The following is a 22,954-nucleotide window of genomic DNA, read 5'->3' as shown; positions in this document are numbered from 1 at the left end:
AAGCGAGGGTGTGTACCCCCAGGGCGGCATCGGCGATGAGAGGCTGACCGGCGACGCGACGCGCTGTTGGTGGCTCCACGAGGCTTGCGGGTTGCGTCCGGGAGGATTCAACATTCCCGCCCGAGACGCTTCTCCATGATCGACCATCGCCGTTGCCGTCGCGTCCCTGGTCCTCTTGGCATCGAGCCTTCTCCACCGGTCGGTTGTGACCGCCTCCAGGTGCTAGACATCTGCCCTCCACTGGGCGTCCAAAATGCTCGCCGGCCTAGCCATCAGTGCCCTCGGCTTCCTTTCCTCCGGCTCGGTAGAATCGACAGCGGTAGCGGGGCAAGGGACGGTATACTTTTTCGGTGGCATGACGCCCGGATGGCGGGAGCGGGGGAGGGGGGAGGGGGAATTAATGAGGAAATGGTGAGAAAGGGGAGGAGAAAATGGCGGGAATAGGCCCGTCTGACACCGGCAGCGCGGACTCACTTGACTTTTTTGCTTCGGCCAGCGCCCCTAACGCCCCCTGGGGGATGGATTCGGCTCAGATTCACCCGTTGTTATTTCGATCCAAACTGACGCTAAACGAGAAGTTGGGGACACATCTGAACAATTTTCCGCCACCGGCATAAAAAAGATGCCCTCGGGGGCCAGTTTGGAGGGGAGGGGGGGAGGGTTTGTAGTTCATTTTACTCCAACAAAAAAGACCCGAGATCTCGAGTTGGAGTACGTGGAGACCCGTCATCCCACGGCACCCCCGCACCTGGAGCGCGCCTTCCGCAGTGGACGAGCACTGCGCGTACGTGTGGCTTTGGAGTTCCACAAAGACTTGAAACTTTGTCAGACGACGACCGTGCGTCGTCTCCAAACCCTCGACTAAAGGGCTATCCGTATGTACTCCCTCCGTTCCTAAATATAAGTCTTTGTAGAGATTTCACTAATGAACTACATACGGATGTATATAGACATATTTTAGAGTATAGATTCAATCATTTTGCTCCGTATGTAGATCCTTAATGAAATCGCTTAAAAGATTTATATTTAGGAACGGAGGGAGTACGATTAGAAACTTACCGGAGCTCTCTTGTCTCGTGCGGCTCAACAGTGTTCCCCTCCGTGCTGGTTGACTCGACATTGACCTCTCGACAGTGAGCTCCACTTCGGACGAGCACGAAGGCACGGACAACTCGTGAGCGATCGACGCACGGCTTCGCGCGCTGTTTCCAACGGAGCCCGGAGATCTATGTGGCACGCCCTGGCTGGACGTAGAATCAGTCGCCGGAGACCTGTGCTTGCGACTTTGCGGGTCCCGGCGATGAAAACTCTAGTGGCCTTCGTTCGACGACAGACATGCCGTGTGGTGTTTTCTTGTCTTTAATTTCACCGAAGAGAAGCATGAACAAGAGTATCTGCGGATCTATTTATAGGAGTGCAAGATTGGTTGAAAATCAAGTGAACGCCGGACTCCACCTTAGCAGCTATTGGGCCTTGGGCGCGTCGTTTGCTGCTGCTGCTCTAAAATAGCGGAGAATGGCCAACGTCGCCGAGCACCGCGTCAACATGCCGGCGTATCCTGTCGCCGGCAAAGCCGCCTCGGCGCCTGAGATGGGGCTCAATCGCTTCGTTCGCTTCGTCACGCTGATGGAGAGGCTTGGCAACGCGCTGGGCACGCTGGCCTTCACCTGGGCCACCGTCGTCCTGCTCGGCGGCTACCCCACGGTGCTCCGTCCCGCTAAGGATTTTTGGTGTGCGGCAACTATAGTTTTCCTAGAAGCCTTAAGGTACGTATGCAACTCGTTGCTGCTTCCAGCAATTTTCACGCGGTCCTTCAACCCTTCTCTATTCAAATGAGACGTACTCGCTCTGTGTCTAGTTTTTTTCCAACCGCGACTATTTAGGTACGAAAGAAATAAGAAACATAGTGCATAATCTTTTGGAAGCTGCTAGGCGTCCACCGATAGATCCGTAGCACATATCCACCACCCCAATAGCCGTGTGATTACGCGCGCGTAGATGTCCGATCTACCAGTTGGATCGCCTTTTTCGGTCAAATACAACCTGAAACAATAGTTCAGTTGCAGAAACAAACACTCTCTTGCAAAATAATTTTTGACCCATTAATTCTTAAAACAACGGTCCAGTTGCAGAAACAATTGCTTTGTTGCAGAATTTTTTCTTTGTCTTTGTGCAGCATAGGTACTGTTGCGTAAGAATTTTTTGCAACAAAGGTCATGTTGCAAAAAACTTTTGCAACATAGGTCAGCTTGCATAATTTTTTCCTTCATCTTTCTGCAACAGAGGTACCGTTGCGGAAGAAATTGTTACAATATAGGTGCTTTTGCAACTGCCTTCAAGGATCCAGATTCAGATCCTACAACATAAAAGGTGTTACGGTGCGCAAACTGCAACAAGCGCTAAGTTGCACAAATACAAGCTAGGTGAGCCTACATAAGACAAGCGTTGCACGAGCAAGAGGCGTCTGTCCTCAAGGGATGCAGATTCAGATCTTGCAACATAGGACGTGTTGCGGTACGCAATCCGCAACAAGCGTTAAGTTGCAGAATGACAAACTACATAAGTCTAAATAGGACATGCGTCGCACAGACGAGACGGCGGATGCTGCGTGCGATCCGCCGGGTGGAGCACAACGTTTCTCTAATCTTTTGATTAAAATTCCAAATTGTAGTGTGTTTGCTACCTTACCCCGCTTTTGACTAAAATCCCCCCTATCCTCCTCCCATAGTGCATCTCCTTCCTCGCGTATCCCCTGCTCACGTACGCATCGCCTCTGCATCCCTGTGTCCATGACCGGCGGCTCGCCCTCCGCATCCACGAACGGTGTCTCAGCGTCAGCGGCCGTCGGGGGCCTCACTACTGCGTCCACAACAGGCATCGCCGTGTCCACGACCGGCATCCCCAGCTGGTGTTACCGCCTCGGCCATAGTACGCAACATGGAGAGCGAGCTCCAGCGAGAGCACGCACATGCGAATGTCGATGGTGCAGAGCATACACCACCAACGGGGCACGGCTCAACACGTGCAGCTGTGCACCGCGTCTAGTGGCAGCGTGAACCGACCGAAATTGGTGAGAATCAATGAGCGACACGATAGGTGGCATCGGGCTCGATGACTCGGTCAAGAAGACGACAGAGGGGTCAACAGTGGTGGACGCTGGTAGCGGGATCTGGTTTCTATATCGACATGACCACATGCATGGCATCACCGAGTTCCCTGCACTGCTTCTTTCTCTCCATGGCGGGCTTCTACATGTCTACTACGGCGGCAGACATCAACGTGTTCGCCACCGGCAGTTGGAGCAGCACGTCCGTGTCTGACTTCTCGTCGGTCACCGTGCCCACGTACGGATGATGACGGTGACACCGACTGAAGGATGAAGGGGGCAGAGGAGCGGAGGAATAAGAAGGTGAAGAGCAATAAAACGAGGAGCCGCCTAACGAATGACGGGCGCTAGAGGAGGAGCCGTCTGACGACAACAACGTTGGCGATTAGCGTCGGCCACGCCGATAAGGGCGGCGTTCGTGATTAACAACAAACCAAACAGCGGGATTATGATTAAGGATATATTTTCATTTTATGCTTTCAACAAATAAAGTTTGTACCATCAAAACATGAACCTCTATAATCATCACTAACGACATACCCTCTTTGGTGGTTAAACCAAATCAATGAAGACAAACACTTTGATACCATTCATAGGATCATAAGTAGGTCGCGGGGGAGGGGGGAGGGGGTGTTAGACTACTTGACAAAATAAAACCTAGCATTTTTTCAATTTTAGTTTTTGACAAATTTTAGCAATTCATACAAGTCAAACAACATCCTACACTTGCAAGTCTAGATAGTGGACAGCAGAAAGTAATGACTTTGCATATGAACGTAAAGGAGGGATCAAAGAAATCGAACACAATGACGACACGGTGATCTTCGACGTGTTTCCGATAGGTGGTGCTATCGTACGTCCACGTTGATGAAGACTTCAACCCCTGAAGAGTAACGGTTGCGTGAGTCCATGAAGGGCTCCACATGTGAATGGTCCATGAAGAAAAAACATTGTCCATGTCATCATGGCTTACATCGATAGAAGCCTTGTCTCATTGAGGGTAGATTTTCATGAAGTAGGATATCTTCTTATCCTTGCAAACTCCATGATTCAACTCTACAAGATTTGCACGCTCCAAAGTGAGACCTGACCACTCTAGAAGACACCACCCTCTAAAAGGTAATAGATGTTGTTATTTATGATGAACTCATTGCTCTTGTGCTTCAAAAGATAGTCTCCTCAAAACCCAATTGCTCTCTCATAAATTTGACATGGCAGTGGGAGAAGAATTGGTGTGGAATGCAACTTGAGGGGCTAGAAATCAAGGATCAAAGGTTGGAGTGGAATCCGTTTGATTTCAACACAAGTGTAGGTGATTCTATATGAGGAAATGGATATGGAAACTGGTAGCTTCGTCCTGGTTGCTCTCTCTGAGCAGGTGGAGTGGGCGGGGATATATATAGCCATCACCAAAAATCCAACCATTACACATATTTATGCACAACTCAGTGGGATAAGATGAAACCACTCGGTGAGACCGACTAATGCAAAAGGTATGAACTTTCAGATTTTCGATTTGACCGGATGAAATAACTCAGTGTGACGATGGGGATGACCTCAACGCTAGCCAAACTTCGGTGAGACCGATTGAAAACACATGGACATTCCAAGATGAAATCAATAGGTAATAGAAGGTTAGCAGATGCTCTTCGATGGGACGGAATGGTCATTTCGGTGAGACAGAGGTGCTAGGGTTAGGTAGTGACTCTCTCAAGTGTAACTCGGTGAGGCCAGATTATTGTGTACCGGTGGGACTGATTTGAACTTTAGGGTTTCAGACAGATGGGAATTTGAGGGTGTGGTTGACGATTTCTGGACCAATATCTCTAAGCACTTAGAGCAAATAACTCATGATCAAAAACCCACCCCCTTTTAATAGTATTGCCTTTCCTATGAATCCAATGTGATCTTGGATCACTAAACAAAAATGTAGAGTCCTGAAGCTTTTGCCACGGCTTTTCCCTTTGCATTTGAGAGGTCCACATCTCCATCCTATATATCTACATTGAAGTTCACCAAAAGTATTTTTTAAGATACATTAGTTCAATGATATATATGATGTTATTAAATACCAAAATCACGTGGGAATTAGTTGTACTTTCAGACTCATGTTCTTCACCTGCATCCACCCACCACCATCAATCCACCTTTCACTACCGGGGCCAATAGGGAACTACTGGGAGCAAGCAGTGATGATGGTTCTCAAACGCGGGCTAGGGCAAAGCATAGAATGCCCTAGTAACATTCACTAATTCCCACACACCACACGAATCAAGACATCCTTAAAGGAGACTACTACAACCACCAGAGCAATATTGAAGATGTGGTTTACGTCTAGGAATTAAGCAAAGGGGTCCCATTGCGAGATATCACCACCGACCGAATGGGGACCGGCCAATAAGGTGCCAATCTACATGGGGAGGGGAGACAGCGTCGCCGAGCGGGTGCCAAGGAATGGATGTCATGTTATGTCTACATATTGGCCCCTTCGATCCAAGTTAATTGACATGGTATCTATAACGGTGCATTGAGGTTGCGCTAATGAATTTGGATCGGAGGGAGTATTTGCTTTTACAAAAGAAGTACAAATGTACAATGCTCAAACTATAAAGGATATATCTACAAAATTTCGGCCGATCAATAAGGTTTCCTCCTCTAGTGACCGACCTAGGTGCGGTGAGTTGGGGGGAGGGGTGGGGGTGACAGCCGGTTCCCATATCATAAACAAGTACAAAGCTCAAACTTTAAATCATTCATCTACATATTCTCAGACAATAAATAACCCTCCCTCTGGCAACTTAACTAGATGGTGGGGAGATAGTTGGCTGCATATTCTTTCTACTAGCAAAAGAGCCCGTGCGTTGCAACGGAAGCAAACTATACAAACATGTCATAACCTAATAATCATGATTTAAGACCTTTATTTAAACTTACTGTATAAATAGAATTTAAAAATTGTTAAATAAGTAAAATAACATCATATTTAGATTGTACGCATCACTATAGATTCAAATTACATTATAAATAGAAATTTAAAAATTAAATAGGTAAGAAACATTATATTTCGATTCACCACATTTTTTGAATGAAAGTTCATATGTAATAATTTAAAATTAGAGTTACAGTTTAAAAAATATAATTTTTTAAAGTATTTGTTAATTATAATTGAACCGCGGATTAATTAACAACATGGACCGGCCTCGTTATGAAAAAATGGATTGTACGCTATTGATTAAAACTACAGCATAAATATAATTTTAAAATTGTTAAATAGATAAAATAACATTACATTTAGATTGTGCGCATCACTATTGATTAAAATTATATTATAAATACAATTTAAAAAAATTAAATAGATAAACTAACATTATATTCAGATTCTACATATTTTTCTAATAAAATTTAGTATATAATAATGTAAAATTGGAGTTATCGTTTAAAAGATATGATTTTTTAAAGTATTTTACACTTATAATTAAACTACAGATTAATTAATTAAAAACTGTAGGGGTGTTTTTGAAAACATACGGAAAATGATTTTTTTTACTCAAGTATGTACTGCGGGTTTATTTTGTGAAAACTGAAGGAGCTTTTTACAAAAACTCCAAAAAAAGTTTCGTTCTCTCAGCTAATTATGTACTGCGGGTTGATTTCGGGAACTCACACGGGGTTATCTATAAACAATACAAAAAGATTGGTTATTCACTTAAATCGGGATTGCGGATTGATGTCGGAAAACTTCATGGAGTTTTGTGCAAAACAACCACAACGGTCGACAGAAGCACACGGTGCTTTATTATTAGGGAGAGATACATATTAATTTGATGATGTTAATATTTGTTTTAGCAAAAAAAGCACAAAGCTCAAAATATAAAGCATCCATCTAGACAATCAACAAGGATGCCTCCTATGGCAACTTAAGTAGGCGCGGGGAGGGGGACATGAGATAGCATCGGTAAGCAGGCGGCATGGAATGGCTGCCATATTATGCCTATACATATTGGTTTCATGCTGTTACTATTTGTTTTTATAAAATAATTACAAAGCTCAAACTGTACAGGATTCATCTATATACGATCGCTAAGGATCCCACAATCCCGATGTATAATATGTTAAATTTGGAGTTACGGTTTAAAAATATGAATATTTTTTAGGGTCCATGCGTTGCAACGGGAGAAAAAAATACCACACGGCATACGCTCTTAATTTATAAAAAATGTCTATAATTTGAGAATTTATAGTTACGATACAAATAAAGATGGTCTTATCCTACAAAAATGCAGTTCAAAATTTCACAGGTCTTCTATTTTAACACGGCTTGCATGTAGATTTAATACGTACAAAGAATCAGTCAAGTGACCTTCAGTTTCATCTCCAATCCTGATTTTGTTGACGTGTTCATCCCCAACCCGGATGAGTACTGGTATGAAAGAAAGACGAATAATGACTTATTTATTAAGATTGCACCCTAGATAGTATTTTTATTGAACGTTTAACAGATAAAATAATATCATATTTAAATTCTACATATTTTTCTAATCAAATTCCATATATAATATGTTAAATTTGAAGTTACGGTTTAAAAGATATGAGTATTTAAAAAAATATTTAATATATACTACGAGTTTAATATCATAAATAGTAAGGACTTTTTTGTAAAATTACCTTGGTTATAAGAACAACAACACACCTCACCGAGGATCGGTTATAAGAATGCCACATCATCATATTGTATCGTCCTGCTGTACTTTTTTGGGTGCTATTTTATCTATAAAACGGAATGAAAGCATGCTCCAAGACTATTTGTTTGTACAAAGGTTAAACTATCGAGCCTTCATCTACATATTCTCATGCGATCAAAGCCTCCTTTGTTTGGCGACTTAACTAAAACATATACTATTTATGGTTGGAGTAGTAATTCCTCTATTTCATAATTCTTGTCTTTATCTGTTTGGGAGTAAATGTTTGGGACTTACTCCGTTTTTTAAAATTCAGCTCCGCTCTAAAAAAAACCAAACGGGATAGCTTCACAACATGCTGCTTCGTAAAAAAATAGAATCTGAGGTACAACTTTATGTTTTTTGTGAAGCTCTTTAGAAGGTGCTTCAGAAAAATGTAGAAATTGGAGTTGAAAGAAAATTACCCACCACTATCATCAGTAAGTGGATACCCCTTATTTTTCCCCACTCATCCAATCTGATATATCCTTTTCATCAAATTCTCATTCTTAAAGCTGAAGCTAGATAAAAGTCAAACATTCTCTTAAAAGAATCAGAACTTTTATAAAAAACTGTTTCAAGGTGAATTTAATGGAGCGAAACTGAGCTTTATGAAGTAGAGCAATCCCAAATATGCCTTAACACCGCGGCAAGACTTATAGAACGGATGGAGTATCTTTTAAGTAGTTGATCGCAGGACCTCCAAGTTTTTCATTTTTGAGGAAAACGGCTCCTTCACAATACCTGCCCAATAAAGAAGACAAATTAGAGTGCAGAGTTTTGGACTCAGGCGGCGCAGTGAGCTCTTTATTCATGAAAAAATAAAAGTTGTATTGACACGTTCCAGAAAATTCCAAGATAAATGTCAATGTGCCACGTCGAAATATATGAAAATCCTTTAAAATTTCTTGAAACATTTTATTAATAAATGGGTTGTACAAAAAAGACAAATATGGCGATCAATAATACTACCAAATAGTAGTGCTGATCAAACATTTTGTTTCTGTGTAGCTTTACATATAAATGCATGTCAATGAAACTCTGCAACTTTGTAGTATGATTCCACATATATAAATGTTGGATTCTGTTAAAGAAAATACTATACAAGATAAGGGATTTTTTAAGAACCGTGGTTTCTGGGCCTCCGTCTTAGATGCTTTCCATTTTGGAATGGACTGTCTCAGGATAGGTGCGAGTAGTGTCGTTTAGTATGTTGTTTAGGAGCTTAGATCATCTTGATGATGCAAATTTAAAGTTGTAAAACTTAAAAATGTAAAATTTACATTAAAAAAATGCCTTTTACATCTTTTAAAAAGAGGCAACTCCAAAAGATGATGTATATTGAAGATGTAAAAGTGCAACTCCAATAGATAATGTATTTGAAGATGCAAACTAGTCGGCATTAGCGTCGGCGGCCAAGCGCCAAAACTCGGGAGGGGCCCCAATGGACCGATTGGTTGCAGCAGGTGCGCCGATGGCCGAGCGACGAGAGCCGGGAGGTCAAATGCAGCGGCGGGAGCTCGAATGGTCGGCGGCATGGCTGTGAACGATGGACGTATTGGTCGCGGCGAGGCGGCGGCCATGGGGTGCGAGAATGTCGAGTCTAGCAGCGAAAAAGGGACAGCGGCATGGCGGCAGGTGTGCGGCTCGAATCCGGCTGCGGCACACGGTGGGGGGAGCTCAAATCATGCAACGACGCGAAGGTGATTCAGCGGCAGAGAAATTGCACATTCGACTGATTTGGAGGTTGGCGGCGATGTAGCGTCAGAACAGGCGATGGGGGCGATGGAGCGGCCGGATCTGGCAGCAGGGAGGTGATGACATGGTGTGGTGGGTGAGCGGCGCGACGGCGGGAGTGCGGCGGGGGAAGCTCAAATCGGCGATCCTCGACGGCTATGGCAGTGCGACGGGCAACGGGGATGGGCGGCGGGTCACGAAGGGGATGGGGATGGACGGGTGGTGGCGGCAACGTTTTCGGCCAGAAATTCACCGGCGACGGGGCCGGGCGGACAGAAGCCAAATGAAGGTGGTCGACAGTTGGCGCGCGACCGCTAGTTTTACATCTCCAGTAGGTGAAGATGTATATTTGCATCTCGAGATGTTGCATTTTACATCTTCAAAATGTGGAGATGTAATTTTTTTCATCTACATCATCTGTTGGAGGTGGGTTTTGGGGCCTCATTGATACAAAAAATAAAATCACGAGGACAACTATGCCGAAGCTGGTGAGGTAGAGGCTAGGAATGGTTACGGAGCGTGCGAGACGGACAACGTGGAGGGGGAAGAAGAGAGGAAAGAGCAAATGGATGTGATAGTTCTGGTTATAGATTTGGTGAAATTTGAGATAGAGTCTGTTGGGTCTGACGTGACGGATGTGCCCGGGCGCCCCATATCCATCCCATATTTGGGCTGGATACGAGGAGTGTCGGTTAGCCCGGGCGTTTGAGGTTCGTTTAAGACGCTCGGTTTGTCCAAAATTTCATGACCTGTTAGTGATCGGCCTGCCTGTTTGGACGTACGAGGTGAATTTGGGACGCTCGACTGTAGATGCTCTTAGTCTGCATCTTCACTAAGTGTACTATTCCTCTACGTATTCACAGATAAATGACCATGTCCTGTAAAATAAAATACATATTTCATTATTACTATTAATCAGGCGACCCATGGGCGTTGACCTTATGCCCATACCCTACCCATGACTAATTAAGTTACTCATCAAGCTTAACCACGGGTCAAGAGTGACGAACCACGGATAAAGAGTAACGACCGACCATGGGCATTGACCTTATGCACATACCCTACACGTTCGGGTCAGGTGTCCATTGGCGCGGCCGGCCATGGGTCGAATTGCCGGGTTGACATGCCGGACAACATCAATTAGTGGAGCCCCGTTCCATTGTTCTATTGAACTTTTCTCTTGAATACAATCATTCAAAGTTTCAAAATATAGAGATAAATGGAAACCGAGATCCCAAAGCAATTGCCGGACATGGACAAATAATCTGTTTCACTGAATGGGATATTATTGTTTCAAAGCGGGTATCATTTCTCATTTTGCAAAGGGCCCAGAATAAGGCTTGCAAGCCCTAGAGATTTGAATATAACCATTGCCAAGGCGATGAACCCATCTGAAATACTTTAAACAACTACTTTCCCCAGTTTTCCAACTTGGACATCCATTCCAAAATAACTAAAATCACGACACTTATTTTGAAACATAGGGAGTAGAAGTCTAGAGCTTTACCATAATCTTGTCAGGATAAGTTTCCATGGTCCCAAATTTCACAATTGTCACTCTGATTTAGACACATCATGTCTTCACTTTTGTTGATTCTATGTTGCCATTCTGTATGTACTTCAGAATGTTCAGCCGCAGCAACAGGATGGATTACCAATTGTTCTTCCGCACGAGAGGTGCTTTCAAGTCTCTTAGCTGGAATGGGCATATCTCGCTCATATGCTTCTTCAATGTTTTTATGGGCATTCTTCTTATATGGGGCACTGCTACAATAATAGTGATAGTGACTTTGTCAGTAATGGGACTACTTGTGATTGGTTCAATTCTATGCCCAGAAGCTGCAATTCCACCCATGTTACGCGGCATGATCTCATTATGGAGCCCAATGGTTGCAATCCTACTGCTTTGTCCCATTATATGGTACTCCTATAAGTTGAAAGAAAGACATGACTCACTTGCCAAGTGCATAGTGTACTTGGTACTGTTTGTGACAGTGCTCCTATTCACAATCAGCAGGCTGAGGTTCCCAAGAATCATCAAATTAGCAGACTGGGTTCTTGGCAATAAAATAGCATTTTGGCAACGAATTGTTCTGAACTTGTGCATGTTTGCTGCGACAGTGATGTCCGTGTTTAATTATAACGGAGTAGATATATATGCGCTCATCATAAAGGACATACTTGTTCTAGTGATAACTTCATTTGGTAACCTCCAAATTCCGGCAGCAGTATTCCGAATTGGGCTGGCACTGTGGCGCCTTATAGTTATACAAACAGATTATAATGATCAGAAAAACCATGAGAACACGGAAAACCTTCTGTCATCTCTCTACATCTTTTATGCGATGGTGCTTGGCCAAGGGATAATCTATATTGTTGCCGGCATCTTTGAAATCTTTTCATTCATCCTACGAAGATCACTCATCTGTCATGCTGGATTTGGAGGACCCTCGGGAGTGAAATATGTCAATTTGTACTACGCATATGCCTTCGACAGATGCATGGAAGGTGCTGTGCTTGGCCCAAAGAAGACCAGCCTTATCATATTTGCAATGGATTCTTTAAAGTCAAACTCTCCCAAGATGCAACTATATGGTCTTAAGATGCTTCACAGCTTTCTAAAAAAGGAGCCCCTAAGGACTATGGCCATATTAGAACTCACCACTTATACAAAGACAGTGACCTTCTTGATCAACATGTTGGACTGGACAAGTGAGGGGGCTAAAGATATTCGATCATTCGCCGCGAAGATCATGGCCGAGCTCGCTGAAAACCTCCGAGTTGTCCCTATTCCTGGGGCAATGCAGCTCATAGCCTCACTTTTGGACACTGTTCAAGGACATAATATAAAGAACCCTCTTTTGGACACTGGTAGTCTTGAGACAAAACATAATAACCTGATTCAGCAAGTTGGCAGGAACGAACTGCCCTCCCCAATGCTTAAATGGTTGAAACAGATGGCACTATACTGTTTGATTCCGAGAGAGGAGCCAACTAACATGGATGAACAAAACACCCACATACTCAGATGCTGGAGAAAGATTACAAAACACTGGTCTGTTCCAGAGAAGGAGCCATCAACCGACCATGATCTCCTCCCTGTACAGGGCATGTTGATTCTTGAAAGGCTTGCTACCTTTGATCTAGAGAACTGTATAGAAATCAGCAGAGCAACTGGCCTCATCTCAAAGATTGTAGAGTTCACAAGCAACAGGACTGACATGAAAAATATTGACGAGACACACGAGACACTGCTGAAACGTTCATCACTGAGGCTGCTGGCAAGACTTGCAAGTACTAACGGCAAATTTGGTGTAACTTTGCGTCAGAAGATTACAGAACATCTCTTCCTTTGGAGCAACCTTGCAGAGATCTTGGATAACAGAGGGAGCAGCCAAGAACTTAGGGAGCTTACAGCAGAACTCGTTAGAAACTTGGCCATGGATGGAAATGTAAATAACGAGATCAGGCACATCCCAATGATCATTAGCAGGTTGATGCATGCATTTCTCAGCAAGGACACATCCGCAAGTGCAGATTCAGATCAGTTACTACGAATGAACGCTGGGCAAGCACTAGCACTACTGGCAAAGGATAGCGTCAATAACTGTCTGGTTATGTTAGCGGAACCAGGGTACGTCTTCATCAAGGAACTCACAATTATGATCCATAGTGGCAGGTACAGGTACATAGCTTCAAGCCTGTTGCAGAGTATGTGTGTGCATGCTCAATCTGAGCTTGGCAACTTGGACCTAAAGGAAATCTCCTACATTACGAGAGAGGTGAGCGCTGCAAATTTTGGTTATATGTGCAATATTAGAGGTGGATATTGTACCTTAATATTTACACATGGTATTGCAACATTTTCTTTAGCATTCATTTAAGCTACCACTCTAGTAAATAGATGGCAACATCATCAATTACCACTGATATATTTCTATACACCACACAACTAAATAAATACATGGCAACGTCATGGATTCTACTTAACCATGTTAGTGAAGTTTAATCATGGTTTACAGAGCTTAGCTATTTCCACTACAGGTGTTGGAAGGAATAATGGATGCAGAAGGTACAGAATTGGAGGTTCTTGCTGGCCTTAGTTCACAAATATGTAATGTCATTCCAGATGATTTTGCACGGGAACTAGAGCATGGTCAGATTAAGGAAAGATTTATCAAGAGGCTTGTTAATGCACTTAACTCAAATATGATACCCACCTGTCATTCTCCCGGAATCAGGAGGGTGATAGTTGAACATGTCATATACATGATGGAGTGTAATCCTGGCAACGCCAACTGTTTCAACAAATACTGGATGCTGGAAGCACTCCTAGTGGTGGAGCGTACAACCTCAAGAGCTGAAAATTACAGGTTCTTCTCCGGTGATGCGGGACTCATGGAGCACAGCGTACCTCTATCTGCACTTGTGGCTAGAGCAAAAGAACTGATGGTCCGTGGGTAGCTATGAGGCATCAGCAGTGTCACCTGAGCATGTATTTAGATGGTGCTGTACTGCTGGTCTATACTACGACTCGTAGACAGGCTCAATTTGCTCTGTCATAGTAGTGACTTACTCATTGCAATCCAAGGAGATCCCATGAATGTAGAGCTGATATCAAACAGTTGGTTTGTGATGAAAAATCAGACATTATGTGCCATAATGAGGTCAACTAAAATAATGGCTGTGTTACTGTTGTAAGACCATGGATGTATGAAAGATGAGGCATCTGCTTTGCCATTCAATATGAACTGTCATGTTAGTTGCACATTGTCAGGGTGTGAGGCTTCAACACCAGCTTAGCATTTTAAATCATACTATAAGGCTTACATCGGGTGTTGTTTAGCACTAGTAAATGGCCTAGTCATTGAGTACTCATGGAATCAACCACTTCAGACCAGATCCTAAACACTCACTAAGTTTGTCCTACTAATTTCCCAAGTAGATGGCACTGACCCTGACAAAGAACGATGCAATTTGATCATGGATGGAGGGGGGCCTTAGCACAATCCATTTCAAATAGGAACCCACTTAATAGTACTCCCTCCATAAGGAAATATAAGAGTGTTTAGATCACTACTAGCATCCATGGTAAATATTTTGGTTTTCTCGAACACCACAAATTTTGAAATCTCTGCTTCCCTGATCACAATTGGCCAGTAATTGAACACTACAAAGTACTCCCTCAGTAAACTAATATAAAAACATTTAGATTGCTAAAATAGTGTTTTAAATGCTTTTATATTAGTTTATGAAGGGAGTAGTATCTACCTACAATGCACTTCCAGGATTGTCTGAGCCCGGTGCTCTGGCAGCCCTCGGCCTCAGGCCGGAGATAAAAGGGATTAATCGGAGATTCAGAGGCGAGAAGGCGAGAGTGCACCTGTCAGATCAGAAAGGGTTCAAAGCTGGGATGCGACTTCCACACGACCCAGCGATTCGTATCGCTGCCAGAGAGGCTGGTGGCCCGCCGCGTCCGGCTCATCGGCGCCGCCGTCGCTCCGCCGCTACAAAAAAATCTGCGAGAATGAAGCAACCTAGAGCCGTGCGCGTTAGCAAACCCTATTTTAGCGGCACAGGCGCCGGTTTTAGTTTTTTTAAAAACCGAGCCCTGCAGGCGTGTTGGCTGGGCTCGGCCCACTTAGCATTTTCCTTTAACTGTTTTAAAGTGCAAAACATAAGGCTCGCACAAGAATTAAACTGCGTTTTCAGCTAGCGAGCACTTTTTCGAAAGCCTCCCAGCGATAATTTCGGTGCGCCGCCATTTAGAGCGTTCTCAGTCACTGCCACGTGTCGCGTTCTGAGTATTCCCTTCGTATTTTATTTTTTTATTTTTTCGCACGTGTTTTTGGCTTTTTAGAGTGTTTTTTCAGGTTTTTTCGCACGGCCGTGCCTCTCGTAAAGGGAAAATCGTGTTTTCTGCTCTCTTTTTTCTGGCGAGAGGCATGGTTTTGCTTCCACGAGAAGCACAATCGTGCCTCTCGAAAATGAAAAAAATACATTTTCTGCTCTCTTTTTTTCCGCGAGAGGCACGGTTTGTTATCGTGAGAGACACGGTCTGCCTCTCGGAAAGGGGGGAAACGTGTTTTCTGCTCCTTTTTTTCCGCAAGAGGTATGGTTTTGCTTTCGCGAGAGGCACGGCCGTACCTCTCGAAAAGGGAAAAAACGCGTTTTATGCTCTCTCTTTTTTCGCGAGAGGCACGATTTTGCTTTCGTGAGAGGCATGATTTTGCTATCGCGATAGGCACGGCCGTGTTTCTCGGAAAGGACAAAAACGCGTTTTCTGCTCTCTCTTTTTCCACGAGAGACATGGTTTTGCTTCTGTGAGAGGCATGGTTTTGCTATCGCGAGAGGCACAGCCGTGCGTCTCGGAAAGGAAAAAAACGCCGGTTTTTTCGTCCGTTTTTTTTGTGAAAAAATAGTTTGTCAAAACCTATCAACATGGGATCTAGTTTTAAAGATCTTGACGCGAAAAACCCAACGATGAAAACAGTTCAAAATTTAAACGCACGGTTTAGGAGATAAAATGTTTTAAAAATATGGATCTATAGAAAAAGGAAGAACTCCCAAGTTGCGACAAGGGGCACGCATGTAGTGCGTCACTTGTCGTAATCTAGGAAGATGAAAGTAATCGTTGAAGGATGTACTCTTCAACTAATGATTTCAGTTCTCAGCACATCGAGCTAACCAATAGGGCCATCGGTAACCGATAGATATTTTTCAGTCCCTTTTCTTCTTTACCTAGTTCGCTAACCGGTGAACTTTTTCTTCAAGATCAACGTACATTTTTCTAAAAATCATGATTTTTTCCCAAACTAATGAATTTTTATAAATTATTTTGCACATTTTTAAAAATTAGATGTTATTTTTAAAATTCGAGGAACTTTTCTCATATTTCATGGACTTTTTAAATTTCGTTGACCTTTTTTGAAAATCAATGAACTTTTTTCAATAACTATGAACTCTTTTTCCAATTCAAATAATGTTTTTTCAGATTCGATGAACTTTTTTCTAATTCAATGAATTTTTTCAAGTTTGATAAACTTTTACAAAATTGATGAACTTTTATTGAATTTGATGAACTTTTTTTCAAGTTGGATGATTTTTTAAAATTCAATTAACTCTTTCTCAAATTCGGTGAACTTTTTTAAAATTTGTTAACTTTTGCTCAAATTCATGCATATTTTTGAATTCATAAACTTTTTTTCTTTTTTCTGTGAACTTTTCAGTTTTTTCATATGAATCAATGGTTGACTGATTTTTCCAGGGGTAGCGACCGGTAAATCGGTCGATGTATAGATCGATGGAAGAAACCAGTGAGCGCTCGCTTAATGGGCCGGTCCACTGACGGCTATGCGTGGCGCCAGCTTAGAAAACTGGCGCTCGAAGCACCAACTAGGATCTCCCGTGCGTGTTGGGGTTCTTTTTCCCCACGGGGCTCGCTCGCCGTTGCCCTTCGGGCTCCTTTGCGCGCAAGTAAGCCCATTATAAGGGTGTGTTTGGGGGTAAGGAACGAAGTGAAACGAAATGTTATAGTTCCGTTTCATTCGAATGGGTTGATTTCATTCTTATGTTTGGTAGAAGTAATTTTAAGGAGTGAAATGATTACATTTTGATGTTTGATTTGAGAGACGGAATGAAATGGAATTGTTTATCTCACTTGATCATACCGAATTGGATTTTAATAGAAAACTAAACTAAATGCATACCAAACACTTGATTACATTGATTCGGAGAACAGGAATACGTATAGATGTTGTAGTACAAAGGTACACATGCTATTGATCAAACTAGTAAACACCACAAGTTTAATACGGTATTAGACATTTCTTCAAACATTTTTTTAATAAAGACACCCAAATGGCATCTTAGATCTGATTAACATCGATGAAAACAAAGGCGAGTACAATGGATAGACAAGTGGACGTAGAGCGGCTAGTACAACATAAAATTGCATTGAAAAAAGCATGCTGGTCTTCTTTTTTATCTGATTGTATGTCGCCCGCCGAAACTTAAAAAATGCACTGAACCAACTGCAAAGAAAAGCGTCACCTGCAAACGCCCTCAGCATACAAGGCTTTGAAGACCGCAATTGCCACTCGCCCCTTGAGACGAGATCTAAAAATCGTTGAAGCAACATTGACTCGAGCATCACCCCAAGCAGAACAGGCTTGCAATCCACCACCACCACTTCATAGGATTGGAGAAATCGGCGTAAGCCACTGTATAACACATAAGAATGTTGGGGGACGTTGTATGGGAAACAAAAAAATTCATATGCACACGCAAAACCTATCCATGGTGATGATCATTTACGATAAGGGAGATCGGATTCACATACCCTTGTAGATCGCTAAGCGGGAAGCGTTAAGAAACGCGGTTGATGTAGTCAAACGTCTTCGCGATTCAAATCGCAAGCTGTCCCACGAACTCTGTCTCGATCTAGCGTCGAATGGACAGCACCTCCGCATTCAACACACATGCAACTCGATGACGATCTCCGTCTTCTTGATCCAGCAAGAGAGACGAAGAGGTAGCTGAATTCTCCGACAACACGACAGTGTGGCGGCGATGGTGGTGCAACTACTCCTGCAGGGCTTCGCCGTACTATACTAAACTAGCTACGGGGTGTCACGAAGCGGCGGAGGGAGAGTGGGTTGCACCTTGGCTTGAGGTGCCAAAAGCCTCTCTCACATCCACTATATATACGAGGGAGGGGAGGGGTGGTGCCCTAGGGCAAGGCCCTGTGGTTCCGTCGAGCCAAGAGTTGGAGGAGGAGTCCTCCTCCAATACAACTTGGAAGGAGTCCTCCTTCCCAATTCGGTTTTGGCCCACCCTCCTTTCCTTTTTCTCCATTGGACGAATATGATTCCTTGGGCTGGCCACCAGCCCACTAAGGGCTGGTGCGCCACCCTTGGCCCTATTTGGTTCTCTCCAGGGTTGGTGGCCCCTCCAGGTAGAACTTTGGAACCCATTCGTCACTCCCGATACTTTATCGGTAATGCGTGAAAACCTTCCGAAAACCAAATGGATACTTCCTATATATAAATCTTTGTCTCCGGACCATTCAGGAAACCTTCTTGATGTCTGAATCTCATCCGGGACTCCGAACAACCTTCGGCTACTAACATCAATAATTCAACTATACCAAAACGTCACCGAACCTTAAGTGTGCAGACCTTGCGGGTTCGAGAACTATGTAGACATGACTGAGACACTCTCCGGTCCATATCCAATAGCGGGACCTGGATGCCCATATTGGATCCTACATATTCTACGAAGATCTTAATTGGTTGAACCTCTATGTCAAGGATTTAGTTAATCCCGTATAACATTCCCTTTGTCTTTCGGTATGTTACTTGCCCGAAATTCGATAGTCAGTATCTCCATACCTATTTCAATCTCGTTACCGGCAAGTCTCTTTACTCGTTCCATAATACAAGATCCCGTGGCTAACTCTTTAGTCACATTGCTTGCAAGGCTTGTTTGTGATGCTGTATTACCGAGTTGGCCCCGAGATACCTCTCCGTCATACGGAGTGACAAATCCCAGTCTTGATCCATGCTAACTCAATGGACACCTTCGGAGATACGTGTAAAGCACCTTTATAGTCACCCAGTTACATTGCGACGTTTGATACACACAAGGCATTCCTTTGGTGTCAGTGAGTTACATGATCTCATGGTCATAGGAATGTATACTTGACATGCAGAAAACAGTAGCAACAAAATAACACGATCACATGCTACGTTTATAGTTTGGGTCTTGTCCATCACATCATTCTCCTAATTATGTGATCTCGTTATCAAGTGACAACACTTGTCTATGGCTAGGAAACCTTAACTATCTTTGATCAACGAGCTAGCTAGTCAACTAGAGGCTTACTAGGGACGGTGTTTTGTTTATGTATATATCCACACATGTATTTGTGTTGTCGTTTAATACAATTCTAGCATGGATAATAAACGATCATACTGAAATAGGAAATATAATAATAACTATTTTATTATTGCCTCTAGGGCATATTTCCAACAGTCTCCCACTTGCACTAGAGTCAATAATCTAGCTCCACATCTCTATGTGATTTACAATGTAATGAATCTAACACCCATACAGTTCTGGTGTTGATCATGTTTAGCTCGTGGAAGAGGCTTAGTCAGCGGGTCTGCAATATTCAGATCTATGTGCACTTTGCAAATATTTATGTCCTCCTCCTTAATGTAATTGCGGATGGCATTGAAGCGTCACTTTATGTGTCTGGTCCTCTTGTGAAACCTTGGTTCCTTGGCTAGAGCAATGGCACCAGTGTTGCCACACAACAAATTTATTGGATCCAGTGCACTTGGCACAACTCCAAGATCTATCATGAACTGCTTCATCCAGACACCCTCTTTAGCCGCCTCCGAGGCAGTTATGTACTCCGCTTCGCATGTAGAATCAGCTACGACACTCTGCTTGGAACTGCACCAGCTTACCGCACCCCCATTGAGAATAAATACGTATCTAGTTTGATACTTAGAGTCATCCGGATTAGTGTCGAAGCTTGCATCGACGTAACCCTTTACGACGAGCTCTTCATCTCCTTCATAAACGAGAAACATTTCCTTAGTCCTTTTCAGGTACTTCAGAATATTCTTGACCACTGTCCAGTGCTCCATTCGTGGATTACTTTGAAACATGTCTGCCATACTTATAGCAAGGCTGACATCCGGTCTTGTGCACAACATTGCATACATGGTAGACCCTATGGCTGAAGCATAGGGGACGACACTCATCGTTTCTCTATCTTCTACAGTCACTGGGCATTGAGTCTTACTCAACTTTATACCTTGTAACATAGGCAAGAACCCCTTCTTGGATTGTTCCATTTTGAACTTCTTCAAAATCTTATCAAGGTATGTGCTTTGTGAAAGTCCTATCACGCGCCTTGATCTATCTCTATAGATCTTGATGCATGCCTAATATGTAAGCAGCTTCTCCCAGGTTCTTCATTGAAAAACTTTTATTCAAGTAATCCTTCGTGCTTTCCAAAAATTCTATATTGTTTCCAATCAGCAATATGTCATCCACATATAATATTTTAAATGCTATAGAGCTCCCACTCACTTTCTTGTAAATACAAGCTATTCCAAAAACTTGTATAAACCCAAACGCCTTGATCACCTCATCAAAGCGTTGATTCGAACTCCGAGATGCTTGCACCAGTCCATAAATGTATCGCTTGAGTTTGCGTACTTCGTCAGCATTCTCTGGATCGACAAAACCTTATGGTTGCATCATATACAACTCTTCCTTAAGAAATCCGTTAAGGAACGCTGTTTTGACATCCATCTGCCAAATCTCATAATCAAAAAATGCAGCTATTGCTAACATGATTCTGACGGACTTAAGCATCGCTACGGGTGAGAAAGTCTCATCGTAGTCAACTCCTTGAACTTGTGAAAAACCCTTTGCCACAAGTCGAGCTTTGTACACGGCCACATTACCATCCGCGTCCGTCTTCTTCTTAAAGATCCATTTGTTCTGAATGGCCTTTTGGCCTTCAGATAATACTTCCAAAGTCCATACTTTGTTTCATACATAGATCCTATCTCGGATTTCATGGCCTCTAACCATTTGTTGGAATCCGAGCCCACCATTGCTTCTCCATAGCTCATAGGTTCATTTTTGTCCGAGAACATGATTGATAAGACAGGATTTCCGTACCACTCAGGAGCAGTACGTGCCCTTGTAGACCTACGAGGTCCGATACCAACTTGATCTGAAGTTTCATGATCATCATCATTATCTGTTGGGGAACGTTGCATGGGAAACAAAAAAATTTCTACGCACATGAAGACCTATCATGGTGATGTTCATCTACGAGAGGGAGATTGGATCCACGTACCCTTGTAGATCGCTAAGCGGAAGCGTTAATAAACGAGGTTGATGTAGTGTACATCTTCACGATCCGTCCCACGAACCATCCCACGATCCGTCCCACAAACCGTCTCGTGATCCGTCCCGATCAAGTGCCGAACAGACGGCAACTCTGCGTTCCGCACACGTACAGCTCGATGATGATCTCCGCCTTCTTGATCCAGCAAGAGAGACGAGGAAGTAGATGAGTTCCCTGGCAGCGTGACGGCGCATCAGTGATGGTGATGATCTATTCCTGCAGGGCTCCGCCCGAGCTCCGTAGAAAACCGGTTATAGAGGAAGAACTATGAAGTAGAGGAGAGGGCAGCACGTGGCAAAGTTGTGTCTCAAAAACCTTAAAATCTCTAGTATATATAGGAAGAGGGGAGGGGCTAGCCTTGGGGCTCAAGAGAGCCCCTAGGGCGCCGGCCGAAGGAGGAGATGGACTCCCACTCTAATTCGGTTTGAAGGAGGAGGAGTCCACTCCTTCATTCCCACCCCCACTCTGTCGTTTTTTTCTTCTTTTCTTTTGGTTTTTCTTCCAAGAGAAGGCTAGGAGAGCGTAAGAACCTGGTTCTTGTTGCCCCCGTTGACTGCTCATTTGTTGTTTTGAGCATGGACCGTGGCGGCGGTGACAGCGGTGACTCTGCTTTCGGTGTGGATGACGACGGAAACAGGCGGACTCGTTTCTCCTTCTCCATCTGGCATCATAGGCTGGACTAACCTGGACAACGCTGGTGATTGCGAGACGACAACGGAGGCGGCGCCGTGCCGGCATGGCATGATCGCTCGAGACTTGAGTTTAGGACGATCAGTTCCACTATCAATAGAAAATGAATTGTGAACGTGATTACCTGAAAATCAGGCTGGGTATACCATAACTAGTGGGCTCATCTATTTTTTATTGAGCTTACTTAATTAGCCCCTCTATAACTAGCGAGCAGTTATATATCTAACCATTTTCTTGTTGCCTCGTCACCCTCGACGACACCTGATATCACAGCGAACTTGCTCACCTTCTATGGTGACCGCCGACCAAAATCAGTAGGGGTACCCTAGGTTTCGAAAATTTACCTGGAACGGCCGCCCCTACATGACCTTACGCTAGAGCTGCCCCTACTAGAAGGGCTCCAATTCGTGTGAGATAAGATAGAGGGGGTCTATGTGATTTCCTCGCGGGTGGATATCTCGACAAGAGGAGTGAGGAGCAGACATGGCGGATTGATGATGTGCAGGCAAAGGTAAACCTGACGATGAACTCGATAGCTGATGACCCTATGTCAGGCAGGATCAGATTTCAGCAGCGAGGGGGCGAAGACCGTGACTATCCCGGGCTCGCATGCAGCAAGACACCAGGAGGGGATCATACATTCACCACCACCACATACCCCTCTGCCACCCTTACAAATACCCAAGCCTAGTTTCTCGTAGCAACAACCTGACACAACGCACGATGGTGAAGTTCAGTCGTCAGCACGATGACCCTTGGTATCGA

At 43.8% G+C, this 22,954-nt stretch overlaps 1 protein-coding gene and 1 long non-coding RNA gene across 2 annotated transcripts; one reads left to right on the top strand and one right to left on the bottom strand.

Moving 5' to 3' along the window:
- The first annotated feature begins 1,375 nt into the window (after nucleotides 1–1,375).
- LOC123424996 lies at nucleotides 1,376–14,329 on the top strand. Its single transcript, XM_045108673.1, has 3 exons — nucleotides 1,376–1,766; nucleotides 11,186–13,343; nucleotides 13,606–14,329. Exons 1-3 carry the CDS (start codon nucleotides 1,516–1,518, stop codon nucleotides 14,023–14,025), a joined length of 2,829 nt encoding a protein of 942 aa, XP_044964608.1. The 5' UTR covers nucleotides 1,376–1,515; the 3' UTR covers nucleotides 14,026–14,329.
- On the bottom strand, nucleotides 8,309–15,107 carry LOC123424998. Its single transcript, XR_006621771.1, has 2 exons — nucleotides 14,945–15,107; nucleotides 8,309–8,568 (listed from the first exon to the last, which is right to left on the bottom strand). It is a non-coding gene; the product is annotated as an uncharacterized LOC123424998 (long non-coding RNA).
- Nucleotides 15,108–22,954: the final 7,847 nt, after the last annotated feature.

Source organism: Hordeum vulgare, chromosome 2H (genome assembly GCF_904849725.1).
Source record: "Hordeum vulgare subsp. vulgare chromosome 2H, MorexV3_pseudomolecules_assembly, whole genome shotgun sequence".
NCBI classification, from domain to species: Eukaryota; Viridiplantae; Streptophyta; class Magnoliopsida; order Poales; family Poaceae; genus Hordeum; species Hordeum vulgare.
Note: the sequence above shows the minus strand (reverse complement) of the source record. Positions and strands in the feature narration are given on the sequence as shown.

Excerpts from the sequence above, each read along its gene's own strand:
- LOC123424996 (XM_045108673.1), top strand. The coding sequence starts at position 1,516 with ATGGCCAACGTCGCCGAGCACCGCGTCAACATGCCGGCGTATCCTGTC. Across the intron at positions 1,767-11,185 it reads GTTTTCCTAGAAGCCTTAAG|AATGTTCAGCCGCAGCAACA; the intron begins GTACGTATGCAA and ends TATGTACTTCAG. Across the intron at positions 13,344-13,605 it reads TCTCCTACATTACGAGAGAG|GTGTTGGAAGGAATAATGGA; the intron begins GTGAGCGCTGCA and ends TTTCCACTACAG.